At 39.9% G+C, this 14279-nt stretch overlaps 1 protein-coding gene across 2 annotated transcripts; it reads left to right on the forward strand.

The window, feature by feature from the left end:
• Nucleotides 1–11133: 11133 nt before the first annotated feature.
• On the forward strand, nucleotides 11134–13651 carry LOC140804723 (probable inactive poly [ADP-ribose] polymerase SRO5). 2 transcript variants are annotated; one of them, XM_073160820.1, is made up of 5 exons: nucleotides 11134–11973; nucleotides 12085–12344; nucleotides 12446–12582; nucleotides 12678–12773; nucleotides 13242–13651. In XM_073160820.1, the coding sequence occupies exons 1-5, from the start codon at nucleotides 11429–11431 to the stop codon at nucleotides 13290–13292; spliced, it is 1089 nt and encodes a 362-aa protein (XP_073016921.1). In that variant the 5' UTR covers nucleotides 11134–11428; the 3' UTR covers nucleotides 13293–13651. The 2 variants fall into 2 exon arrangements, with proteins under 2 accessions (XP_073016921.1, XP_073016922.1); XM_073160821.1 differs by having other exon boundaries at nucleotides 12085–12326.
• The last annotated feature ends 628 nt before the right edge of the window (nucleotides 13652–14279 follow it).

The raw sequence follows: 14279 nt of genomic DNA on the forward strand, positions 1-14279 counted from the left end.
GGTTTTTAGTGCTTGGTAGTGGGTACAATTGGTCAGCAAAAATGACGACCGTGTGCCCTAATTGCTTCTTTAATAAGTCTTGTTTTTCAGGATAAATATATGTGTAAATATATTTTGTATTTATGGTATTTTAGAACATTGTTATATTATTAAATCATCATATTTATCACAAAAAAGTCCTATGAGACCGTCTTATGGACTAACTTTATGAGGCGGATTTTTGACCAGACTCGAAAAAAATATTATTTTCTACTACAAAATATCATATTTTTGTTAGTTATTTATAAAGAAATATTTTGTAATATATTATGATTTGAGTTAAATTTTTAACTTTTTATGTCAAAAATATATAGTGTAATATATCCTGCTTTGAATAAAAAAAATATTATTTTTAGGTCAAAACTATTATTTTTCCTCGTAGATATGAACATGATTGATCCATTTCAAGGACATAAATCCGTGAGACCGATAAACAAAAACCCTATTTTTTATTCATTAGAAATAGAATTAGTGTTTTCAAACATTAAATTATTGCCATGTTGTTATCCAAATGGTATAGAATATTGTTAGGGACAATTTGGAAATAAAATTGAATAAATATTTTGTTTGGTTTTTTTCAACTTTTTCTTATACAGTCCCCAGTCTGTATTTTTGCTTCTCGGAGAAAAGTACAATACAAGTAGAATTCCAAGTAGGCGATAGGCCAACTTGTATTCTTGCCATATATATAAACAAATAATTGAAATTGAAAACACGTATAAAACTAAAACTCTGTTTCTACATGTATCACCCACGTAACTTCCTAGTTGATCCTACTCTTACTTACGTGGATATAATTAAGGAATTACGTTAGGTTCCTTTCAATCAAAGGCCAAAAACTTTGACAGCAAGGGGGGCAAAAAATAATGTGTTATTTTGGGTAATCAGAAAAACTTACGTGAAAGAGTCTCGTTAGTTAATTTTGTGATACGAATTTTCAACCGACTCAATTCATGAAATATATTACATTTTATATCAAAAGTATTACTTTTGTTTTAAATATGAATCTCGTCTCAAGAAAATAAAACTGTAAGACTGTCCAACGTTTGATAATTTATGTTTATGTTAACAATGTATGTATTTGGTAATTGAGTGTATAAATTTCTTTGAGTGGGTCTCATGTGAGACTGTCTCACGGATCTTAATCCGTGAGACGGGTCAGCTCTATCCATATTTACAATAAAAAATAATATTTTTAGCATAAAAAATAATATTTTTTCATGGATTGCCCAAATAAGAGATCCGCCTAATTAATACGACCTGTGAGACTGTTTCATACAAGTTTTTGTCAATTTTTTTTTTACTCAACGGATGTTCAATTAAATATATTTAAAGAGTTCATTTCCTTATATATACAATAGTTTGTTTTAGGTATCTATAACTCGTGGTACCTTATTTTCAAAACAAACTATTATTAAAAAAAAATTAATTTAAAAATTTGATATGTTTAGTATTAAATGCTAGAGTGAATCTCATGTGAGACCGTCTCACGGATCATAATCTGTGAGACGGGTCAACCCTACCCATATTCACAATAAAAAGTAATGCTCTTAGCATAAAAAGTGATACTTTTGCATGGGTGACCCAAATAAGAGATCCGTCTCACAAATAAGATCCGTAAGACCGTCTCACACAAATTTTTGTCTAAATGCTAACATCTAAGTTATTAAATGGTCTATATATTTAAAAAGTCCCTTTTTTGTTTTTGTTGGAATTAATTTTAAGTTATGTTTTCACCTTTTAAATACTCAAATTTGTATTTCCATTAAATTTTTTTTCCGAGTGACGTCGACTGACATTAAACTTCATTGGTAAATAGACCGGTCAAGGGGTGAAAGAGTAATACTAAATGCCGCCACGTAACCTATAAAACAGTTGGCTTCAAATGGCCAGCTTTTAATTTAGGCAAATCCCCACACGCATTCACCTGCCCACAAGAATCCTTGAGGCGGTGTTTTCCGTTTGGACACACAATTTATACCTCCACTTTTGCCATTCTTAAACAACCCTCGGCTCCATTTCATGCTTATATATATATATATATATATATAGATATTATATAGGCCGCCTTTAATTTTTAAGCCGTCTTTGAACAGTAGTTTTTACTAAATGGTTTCTTCTTCAAGGATATATATGGTTTTGCGATGTTTGAATCTCTGATTTACTTCGATCGTGCAGTATAATATACTGATTCTTGAATGCATATATGCTCCCTTTGAAATAGTGGCCAAGTTTTCATCTTTCTTCTTTGCATATATTCGCTGATTTGTTCTTTCTTGATTGAGACCATTCATCCATCTTCATATGTTATGGAGTTGATCTTTCAAAGTCCCGATTCTGTAGTAGAGCTTTTTGCTAAGTAATCAAGCCACCCATATTTGAATTCAAAGCACACAATTTTGGAATTCAACAACACAATTAACACATGTGTTGATTAGTCAAAAATAATGAGGTAAGCCATGAGGTTTTATTTTTTGTTTTTTCCCTAAACTTTTCCTATAAATACCCATCCATTCTTCATTTCAAAATCACACCAAAAACACAAATCCTCTCATCTACAATCATAAGTGTAGAAGTGAGATAAAGGATTTAGTGTGAGATTTCTTAAGGAGTGTTTATCCTTGGAAGGAATAGGATTAGTGGAGAGAAAGTGAGTGTTAAAATCAGAGTGTTCTGAGTGAAATACTTTGTATTCTCAATTCTCTTGTCTTCTTTGTTATTAATAAAGAAGTGATCTCCTTGAGAGGTTTAGAGTGGACGTAGCCCAATCTTGGGGTGAACCACTATAAATATTGGTGTCCATCTTATTTATTGTTGATATCACTTATGATGTTCCGCTGCGATGTTACCTCGTTTATTTCCCTGATATCCCAACAACTGGTATCAGAGCTAGATTCTCAAATACTATAGGAAGTCCTCGTATGCTCTGTGGTTGCAGCTTAGTCTGAACTTCCACATCAGAAAAGGCTTTCTAGACAGTATTAGGGAAGTGGTTCTTTTGTGTTCAGGCTTTGACGATTATTCGTTGGTAGCATTCACAAAAGATGGAGGTACGCACAAGCAAGATGATTAGCCTTAATGGCTCTAATTATCAACTTTGGAAAAGTAAGATGAAAGATCTTCTATTCGTCACCAAGATGCACCTACCGGTGTTCAGCGAGTCTAAACCAGATGATAAATCAGATGCTGAATGGAACTTCGAGCACGAGCAAGTCTGCGGGTACATCCGACAATTTGTCGATGACAACGTGTATAATCACATCTCTAACGAGACACATGCTCGTACGCTTTGGACAAAGTTGGAGACACTATATGCCTCCAAAAGTGGTAACAACAAATTGTTCTATTTGAGCAAGCTTGTCCAGGTTCGATACAAAGAAGGAACTCTGGTCGCAGATCATCTGAACGAGATTCAAGGATTCGTGGAGCAGTTATCAAGTATGAGCATAAAACTTGATGACGAGGTGATAGCTCTGATTGTGCTAGCTTCATTGCCAGAGTCTTGGGAGACTCTGAAGGTATCACTCACGAACACAGCACCAGGAGGAGCCGTGAGTATGGACTTCATCAAGAGTGGCATCTTGAATGAAGAGATGAGGCGGAGATCTCAAGGATCCTCTACCTCACAGTCAGATGTTTTGGCTGCTGAGTCAAGGGGGAGAAGCAAGATCAAGAAAAACACAAATCAGAAGCCAAGAAGAAGCAAGTCCTCAGGGAGATATGCCAACATAAAGTGTTATCGCTGTGGAGAAAACGGACATATTAAAAAATATTGTCGGCAACCGAAAAACAAACATGAAACCGACGATGAGCAAACAAACGCCATTGATGAATTCAATGTTGTTCACGAGCTAGAGCAGGAGTCCGTAAATTTGGCAACTCAAGTAACTAGTTGGGTGATCGATAGTGGAGCAACAGTCCACGTCACATCTCGAAGAGAATGCTTTACATCCTACACACAAGGAGACTTTGGTGTGGTGAGGATGGGGAATAACGACTTATCCAGAGTCGTGGGAAAAGGAGATGTGAGCTTGACTACCGTGGATGGCTCTACACTGATCCTGAAAGACGTCAGGCATGTGCCAGATATGCGCCTGAGTCTGATATCGGTCGAAAGACTCGATGAAGAAGGTTTCTGTACAACCTTCCGAAATGGGGTATGTAAGATTTCAAGAGGATCACTTGTGGTGGCAAAGGGATTAAAGATGTCAAAGCTATATGTAGTTCAGGAAAATCATTCCGAAAGAGTGAACTACGCAGGGGAAGAAAACTCAACAGAGTTGTGGCACCGACGTCTTGGTCACATAAGTGAAAAGAATCTTACACGCCTTGTGAGCAAGCAAGTTCTGCCCGGTATAAAGCAGGTTCATATGAAACAATGCACAAACTGCTTAGCCGGAAAGCAAAACAGGATATCATTCAAAAGTTCACCTCCTAGCAGAGCAGAAAAAATTCTAGATCTGGTGCACTCAGATCTATGTGGTCCGATGCCATTGTCGCTCGGAGGAGCGAGGTACTGGGTAACTTTTATCGATGATCATTCTCGGAAAATTTGGGTGTGGACACTCAAAACCAAGGACCAAGTTGCGGAAACATTCAACAATTTTCTAAACTTGGTTGAACGGCAAACATGCATTAAACTCAAATGTATTCGAACGGATAATTGTAGTGACCCGTTCCAGGATCACCTACTAAGCAAGAACTTAAGCATGCACTTTACTTAATAACAGTAATCAGAGATAACAGCGGAAATAGTCAACAAACTATAAATATACAATCCAATCGAAGTCTATAACTCAACTAAAAATACAAGTACAACCATATCGAATAGAACAATACCGAAAACTAAACCAACCAGCTACTCAACGTCCTCCTCCTGCTCCTCCTGAGCTGTCCAACCTGAGGCCTGCCCCGTGGGAATGGGGTGTCCAAGAATAAACAAAACCGAGGACGTGAGCGATAAGAACGCCCAGTACAAAAGTATGAGTATACAGACTTATATGAAATGCACATGCTATGATCATGATACCAGGGTAGTCAAGAAACAGGAATCACAAAAGGATCTCAACAATGCTCAGTCTAGAGGCGCCAAGTGGATAGTGCCGCGCGGTACACCTCTGGGTCACTGCATCCACTACAAGACGGACGTGGACCTAAAATGTCCCGGACCACCGAAGCCCTCCCGACCCGTCGGCCACTGTGTACTCTCGGTGTCCATGCGTCCACAAAACAGGGCTGAGCGGTCCCAAGATATATAGCTTATCTCGAAAGAGATACAGCTCAACAGCAAAGGCTATCTCGAAGGAGAATACGGCTCAACGTGAAATGCAACGTGCAGTAATAAACGTGACATAATAGCATGCACCATATGACATATAACAATGCAGCAAATAATCATGCAACACATATATGAATGTATACTCAACCAGGATATCTCGGATAGTACTTTCGTACCTCTATCACAGCAATCCTAATCCACTGGAACAACCAGACAACAGGTCTAATCCAAGCCTATTCATCAAAAGCATACCCAATGAACAATACTACCATGCTCGGCTAGCAAAACCAGTACTCCCTAGTACTACCAAAGGTTTAGGGTTTACCTTCGTCCGTCGACAGCCCTTTGATGTCGATTGCCTCGAAACTCCGGCGCTGCTATGCTACCAATCCCGGCAACTCCCCGCTAGTGCCCAAATCTCGGAACAAGACTAGAACCTGTCAGAAACGACTGAAATGCTATGGAACTCTCTGAATTGGCGAGTCAAAATGAGAAATCCGAGCACTATTTATAGGCCATGTTCGGATCCTCCGAACATCACTTCGGAACGTCCGAACGCTACGTGTCCATTGGCTCTTGACAGCTCATGATCGGATCCTCCGATCATACACTTCGGACCGTCCGAACTTGCACGTGTCCAGCTGCTCTTGACACCTCATGATCGGATCCACCGAACCTACACTTCGGAACGTCCGAACTCCCACGTGTCGATCAACCCTTGACACCTAATGATCGGATCCACCGAACTCACTTCGGACCTTCCGAACTCTTCGGTGCTTCCGAACCATCTTCAGACCTTCCGATCATGATTAATTACCATTAATCCGTTAATTACCCAATTTGGCATTCGGGCTACTACATTCTCCCCCTCTTAAAAAGATTTCGTCCTCGAAATCAGGCTTAGAGGATGAACAAAATGAAATAACAATCATTGTTATTACATCTCAGACACACCAAACACTTGGCTACAAACTGGTAAACACTTCTCTTCATACCTTTCCACCAAAACTTGGTTTCCAAATCCTTATACATTTCCATGCTTCCAGGGTGGATACTCAACTTACCCCTATGAGCTTGAGATAAAATCTCGTCTCTCAATTTAGAATCTTCTGGAACTACGATTCTTCCTGACAGACACAAGGTTCCATCTGTTTGGAATGCAAAACCAGATGTGTGATCTCCGTTAGCTAACCTTGCTAACTGTTGTTTCAACTCTTTCATCTCTGTTGGTGCCAATCGTCATTAAATCCATAATGTTGACACGGTTCCTACGTCTCCTATCATCATGATCTCGGTGACGTCTTCCGTCACGATCTTTACGACGATGTTCTCGGCCAGCCACATCGTTTCCATAACGGCCATGTCCCACACTACCGTGACTGCTTCCATCTCCTGACATCTGAAAGGAAACTAAAATCAACTCCTAAATCCTCAAAACAGAATTACTAATGTCCCAAAAATCTTTGCATCTATATCCCAAAATCGCAAACATGCTCTGATACCATAAATGTAGTGACCCGTTCCAGGATCACCTACTAAGCAAGAACTTAAGCATGCACTTTACTTAATAACAGTAATCAGAGATAACAGCGGAAATAGTCAACAAACTATAAATATACAATCCAATCGAAGTCTATAACTCAACTAAAAATACAAGTACAACCATATCGAATAGAACAATACCGAAAACTAAACCAACCAGCTACTCAACGTCCTCCTCCTGCTCCTCCTGAGCTGTCCAACCTGAGGCCTGCCCCGTGGGAATGGGGTGTCCAAGAATAAACAAAACCGAGGACGTGAGCGATAAGAACGCCCAGTACAAAAGTATGAGTATACAGACTTATATGAAATGCACATGCTATGATCATGATACCAGGGTAGTCAAGAAACAGGAATCACAAAAGGATCTCAACAATGCTCAGTCTAGAGGCGCCAAGTGGATAGTGCCGCGCGGTACACCTCTGGGTCACTGCATCCACTACAAGACGGACGTGGACCTAAAATGTCCCGGACCACCGAAGCCCTCCCGACCCGTCGGCCACTGTGTACTCTCGGTGTCCATGCGTCCACAAAACAGGGCTGAGCGGTCCCAAGATATATAGCTTATCTCGAAAGAGATACAGCTCAACAGCAAAGGCTATCTCGAAGGAGAATACGGCTCAACGTGAAATGCAACGTGCAGTAATAAACGTGACATAATAGCATGCACCATATGACATATAACAATGCAGCAAATAATCATGCAACACATATATGAATGTATACTCAACCAGGATATCTCGGATAGTACTTTCGTACCTCTATCACAGCAATCCTAATCCACTGGAACAACCAGACAACAGGTCTAATCCAAGCCTATTCATCAAAAGCATACCCAATGAACAATACTACCATGCTCGGCTAGCAAAACCAGTACTCCCTAGTACTACCAAAGGTTTAGGGTTTACCTTCGTCCGTCGACAGCCCTTTGATGTCGATTGCCTCGAAACTCCGGCGCTGCTATGCTACCAATCCCGGCAACTCCCCGCTAGTGCCCAAATCTCGGAACAAGACTAGAACCTGTCAGAAACGACTGAAATGCTATGGAACTCTCTGAATTGGCGAGTCAAAATGAGAAATCCGAGCACTATTTATAGGCCATGTTCGGATCCTCCGAACATCACTTCGGAACGTCCGAACGCTACGTGTCCATTGGCTCTTGACAGCTCATGATCGGATCCTCCGATCATACACTTCGGACCGTCCGAACTTGCACGTGTCCAGCTGCTCTTGACACCTCATGATCGGATCCACCGAACCTACACTTCGGAACGTCCGAACTCCCACGTGTCGATCAACCCTTGACACCTAATGATCGGATCCACCGAACTCACTTCGGACCTTCCGAACTCTTCGGTGCTTCCGAACCATCTTCAGACCTTCCGATCATGATTAATTACCATTAATCCGTTAATTACCCAATTTGGCATTCGGGCTACTACAATAATGGAGGAGAATACATTGGATCCTTTGATGAGATATGCAAAAAGAACGGAATCAGACATCAAACAACACCACCAAAGACACCACAACTCAATGGATTAGCTGAGAGGATGAATAGAACTTTGGCAGAAAGAGTCAGAAGCATGCTCTCACATTCAAAGCTGACTAAGGAATTTTGGGGTGAGGCCGTGGTTGCTGCTGCATATATATTGAATCGCTCACCTTGTGTTCCTCTCAATTATGATGTCCCAGAGCAGGTGTGGCAAGGCAAAGAAGTTTCCTATAATCATTGCGGGTATTTGGCTGTGTTGCTTATGTTCATATACCAAAGGATGAAAGACAGAAGTTGGATGTCAAAACAAGAAAGTGCATATTTATAGGCTATGGCGAGGATCAACTTGGTTACAAGTTTTACAATACAGATCTCAAAAAGCCTATAAGAAGTCGTGATGCCATATTTCAGGAGAATGAATTCTTGGAGACTGCGGAAAAAGAGAATTCTGGATCTGAACAAGATCTGGAATGGTGGCCTTCAACGGTAAATCCACAACCGGTTGAAGATGAAGAATTGCAGAACGATCATGAAGATGATGATGAGATTCGTGTTCACAGTGAACCACCAGCAGAAAGTTCTCGTGGTACAATGACCACACGTTCTGGAAGAGAAGTGCGACCCTCAACCAGATATTCCTCAAATGAATATATCCTGCTAACTGACGGGGGAGAACCAGAGAGCTTCGAGGAAGCTATTACTAGTGAACACAAGGATAAGTGGATGGAGGCTATGCAAGAAGAAATGCAATCATTGCATGATAATGAGACGTTTGAGCTGGTGAAGTTGCCGAAAGGCAAGAAAGCTTTGAAGAATAAGTGGGTGTTCAGATTGAAGCACGAAGAACACAGTAGTCAACCAAGATTCAAAGCTAGGATTGTCGTCAAAGGTTTCGGACAGAAACACGGGGTCGACTTTGACGAAATATTTTCACCTGTGGTGAAGATGACATCCATCCGGATTGTGCTAGGGTTAGCAGCTGAGCTTGATCTGGAGGTGGAACAAATGGATGTCAAGACCGCATTCCTTCATGGGGATTTGGAGGAAGAAATCTACATGGAGCAACCAGAGGGGTTTGAAGAGAAGGGGAAAGAAGACCTCATGTGCAGATTAAAGAAGAGTTTGTACGGTCTCAAGCAAGCACCAAGACAGTGGTACAAGAAGTTTGAATCGGTGATAACTCAACAGGGATTCAAGAAAACCACTGCAGACCATTGTGTGTTTGTCAAAGATACCTCTGATGATGATTTGATGGTGCTTCTACTCTATGTAGATGATATGTTGATTGTTGGCAAAGATGCTTCTGAAATCAAAGGCCTAAAGAAGCAACTAAGCAAGATTTTTTCAATGAAAGACTTGGGGCCAGCAAAAAGAATTATTGGCATGGAAATCCATCGAGACAGGTATGCCAAGAAGACCTGGTTGTCGCAGGAGAAGTATATTGAGAAAGTACTTCAGAGGTTCAACATGGACCAGGCCAAAGCGGTTGGATGTCCTCTTGCCAACCACTTCAAGTTGAACTCAAAGCAGAGTCCTATTACAGAGGATGAGGAAGAAGAAATGAAAAGTGTTCCATATGCTTCAGCTGTTGGAAGTCTGATGTATGCCATGGTATGTACTCGGCCGGATTTAGCTCATTCAGTAGGTGTAGTGAGTAGATTCCTTTCAAAACCGGGAAAGGAACATTGGGCTGCAGTAAAATGGATATTCAGATATCTACGGGGAACCTCTAAACATAGATTGAGTTTTGGAGGATCCAGACTTGAGCTTGTAGGCTACACAGATGCAGATATGGCAGGAGATGTTGACTCCCGAAAATCCACATCAGGATACCTGATTACATTTGCAGGGGGAGCTGTGTCATGGCAGTCAAAGTTGCAAAAGTGTGTAGCATTATCAACCACTGAAGCGGAGTTCATTGCAGCAACTGAGGCATGCAAGGAGCTATTATGGATGAAAGGGTTTTTGGAGGAATTAAGTTTTGTGCAGGATCAATATAAGTTGTTCTGTGATAGTCAGAGTGCAATTCATCTTGGAAAGAATCCTTCAATGCATTCAAGATCAAAGCATATTGATGTACGCTATCATTGGATACGGGATGTATTGGAGAAGAAGTTGTTAAAACTTGAGAAGATTCACACAGATGAAAATGGATCTGATATGATGACCAAGACATTGCCGAAATGGAAGTTGGAATACTGTAGAACTGTTGCAGGTTTGATCGAATCACAAAATGGGCTTGAGGGGGAGAATTGCTAAGTAATCAAGCCACCCATATTTGAATTCAAAGCACACAATTTTGGAATTCAACAACACAATTAACACATGTGTTGATTAGTCAAAAATAATGAGGTAAGCCATGAGGTTTTATTTTTTGTTTTTTCCCTAAACTTTTCCTATAAATACCCATCCATTCTTCATTTCAAAATCACACCAAAAACACAAATCCTCTCATCTACAATCATAAGTGTAGAAGTGAGATAAAGGATTTAGTGTGAGATTTCTTAAGGAGTGTTTATCCTTGGAAGGAATAGGATTAGTGGAGAGAAAGTGAGTGTTAAAATCAGAGTGTTCTGAGTGAAATACTTTGTATTCTCAATTCTCTTGTCTTCTTTGTTATTAATAAAGAAGTGATCTCCTTGAGAGGTTTAGAGTGGACGTAGCCCAATCTTGGGGTGAACCACTATAAATATTGGTGTCCATCTTATTTATTGTTGATATCACTTATGATGTTCCGCTGCGATGTTACCTCGTTTATTTCCCTGATATCCCAACACTTTTTAGGTGTCTTTGTAAAGTATCTGTTAATGGTTCTCCGTTTTTTTTTTTTTTTTTTGTTAGACTAAGTAATTAGAACAGGAAAGATCGTTACGTTTTCTTTTTCCCTTTTTCACCGTCCAAATTCTGTAGTTTTTCGTTATGCCGAACCCGTTTTAATTTTTTCCTTCCGTGCGAAGTTTTTTTATTTGAGACCAAGCTAGCTTTTCTAGCAAGTTTCTGAATATCTTCTAACTAAGTCGGTCACCTGGTCAGCAAGAATTAGGAGTTTTAACTTGTTTTCTCATTCAGTAAGATCAATGGGTGAATATTCTGAAAGATGGAAGGTTTTGGCTCAGAATACGGCCACACCACCTGCCATCATTTTTCCTTATCATTCAAATGCGGGAAACACGAACACTGGTAGTAATCTTGATGAGCAAGATCAGGATGATCATGCACCTTCTGATTGCGAGAGCGGGATTTCCGGGACCCAAAATGTTCAGGAATTTCGGTTTTCTGGAAAGGGATTGATTAGAATGGATGAAGGAGACCAGATTTACGAGACTATCAAGAAAAAGGTGGTTACGACTCTGAGTGCTTGTGGATTCAATTCTCAAGTTGAGACCATTTACAGGAACGATTATTCTGGCATCATGAGTCGAGCAAAGCACATATCTTTCGGTATATATGAAAAAGCCACGGAAAGGAAGTGTAATGGTAATGCCAATGTGAAGTATGCTTGGTATGGCGCTCCAAAGCATGAGATTGACAATATTCTTTCCCATGGCTTCGGCCTTCCTGCTAGCTCTGGGGCTCATGGTCGCGGCGTTTATCTGTTTCCGGTTGATCATATTGGTGAAAGGTAGAATGACCTGAACCTTGCTCAATCTTTGTATTTCGTTATGATTGAAGACTTTCTTTGGGTTTGTCCCTTCTTCAATATCGTGATTGATTTAATTGACTTGTGATCCAGTATGCAATCATTGGTTGCTGATGAAGATGGGCTGAAGCATGTATTACTTTGCCGGGTAATATTGGGAAGGACGGAGGCTGTTCCGGTCGGATCCTGCATGTATAATCCGAGTTCAGAAGAATTTGATTCTGGGGTTGATAATTTGTTGTCTCCAAGGAAGTATATAGTTTGGAGTTCAAGCATGAACACGCGTATTTTGCCAGATTTTATGGTCAGTTTCAGGACATCCTATAGTTACGGCGGTGAGGATTCAATCCCAAGTTTTAGCACTAATTTTAATTCTTTACCATCTTATCTTGCATGTTCGTTCGTAATATGATGCACGGAAGTTAGTTTGATTGCAACAACTTTGTCCTTGCAGGATTTCAAGGGATCCCACAAACTTGTAAACGACCAAATTCAGATTGGATGCCTTTCGCAACACTAATACACGCACTCTCCAAGTTCTTGCCGCCTGATGCCATAAAGTTAATCACTAAGCATCACAGTGAACACAAGGTAAGTGCTTCTGCAAATCATTCTGATTTATGAAAAGGGCACTAGAGAATTTTTCGTGGACGAATGTAATTCTGTCACATTTTCTCGTGAAACAGAAGCAGAAGATAACAAGACATGAAATGATTCAACGAGTCAGACATATAGCCGGAGACAAGTTACTGATCATGGTATTAAAATCATATCGAGAGAAGGTACGGCTTATTATTCCATCTTGGTGGTTGAATTCTTTTCTTGTTTTCTGATTTTGTTTCCGAAATAAGAGTGCGATGTGTTTTCTCTGTTATGGGAATCTTATAGGAGAGGTGAAACTTACTCTAGCACGATTTAAGAAAGAAATATCTTGGTTTTAGCATTCACGTTTCCATTACACAGATGCATGAGTTTTTGTGGAAAATCACCGCAGCTCTGCCTGCATTTTGACCAAGTAACGCTACTTTAATTAATATCCTCCAATCGGGTAATCATATAGCGTTGAATAGTGTTCGCTTATGAGTCCGAACATGTCCAACTGTGCAAGATCATGTTCGGACCTTTAGTTCGTTCATGAGTTGCCCTTGTGCGCTCCTGTCTGTTCCCAAGAAATTCCGGTGCTGGTTTTTAATCGGTTTCTTTCTTGAAATTCAGCCTTGTTTCATTTGAGAGTTGTGTTGTTGATGCAGATCAAACCATCCCATAGCAGCATCATACAGCAATTGAACAGAAGCAACTGAGCTCTCTCGAAGAACAGAGATTATTGATGATCTTGATGGAGGTTGCCCACCCCCGCTTTGTGGAATATAAATGAACTTCGCCGAATACACACCAAAGATTACGTAACATTGTATTTCTTATCTCCCTCGCTTGTTTTTCGTAATGCATCCCTTTACTTGGTCCAAGACTGGTGCCACACTCGCAGATCAGTAGAACTTTCGTTCTTTAAGACGCGGTTGTCTATCATATTATAGCCTTGAGTATTCCAGTACGATGAGATTTGTAATTTTCGCTTGATGAATTTGGCCTGCTAATGAGAATGAGATTTGTTGCTGAACTTTGATGAAATGTATGGGGGTAGAGGTTTTAGTCTTGAGCATCATCCAATCACTACAAAAAAAAATTGGTAACCGTCGCTAATCAAATTAGCGACGGACCTTAAAATCGTTCGAAAAGTCACCGTCGTCTTCCTATTACGACGGTTTTGAACAGATAATCTGTCGTTAATTAGCAATGATTTTTGAGATAACTGCCGCTATTTATATTATTTTTTTCAAAAAAATTAGTTTTATAATTTAATAAAAAATATTGAGTTTTATAATTAAGTATACATATTTTCCAATAATCTCCTCAACTTATCTAAATTAATTTTTTCAAATTTGTAAATAATCTATGAAACGATAAAATCTTGCGATAAAATAAACGTTCAACAAAATTAAATAATATCATAAAACTGAAAAAACAAATCGTTCATAAGTAATACATGCATAGATATAATAAAAAACTAAGGAGACTAAGTTTCATCATCATCGCATGCATCATCGCTATGCCATCACCGTCATCGTGACCAAAGTCTTGTGATGGTGGAACGTACTGAGGTACTCAGGTGAGTACCTCAAGACCTTGTCCGAACATCGATGATGTGATGATCCAGCTGCGTATGGATCATCAAAATGTGATGGCCCTGCTAAAGCGCGTCCTCTGCTAGATGAGCCTTGACCATACAG

Source organism: Primulina eburnea, chromosome 11 (assembly GCF_022965805.1).
Source record: "Primulina eburnea isolate SZY01 chromosome 11, ASM2296580v1, whole genome shotgun sequence".
In the NCBI taxonomy this organism is placed as follows: Eukaryota; Viridiplantae; Streptophyta; class Magnoliopsida; order Lamiales; family Gesneriaceae; genus Primulina; species Primulina eburnea.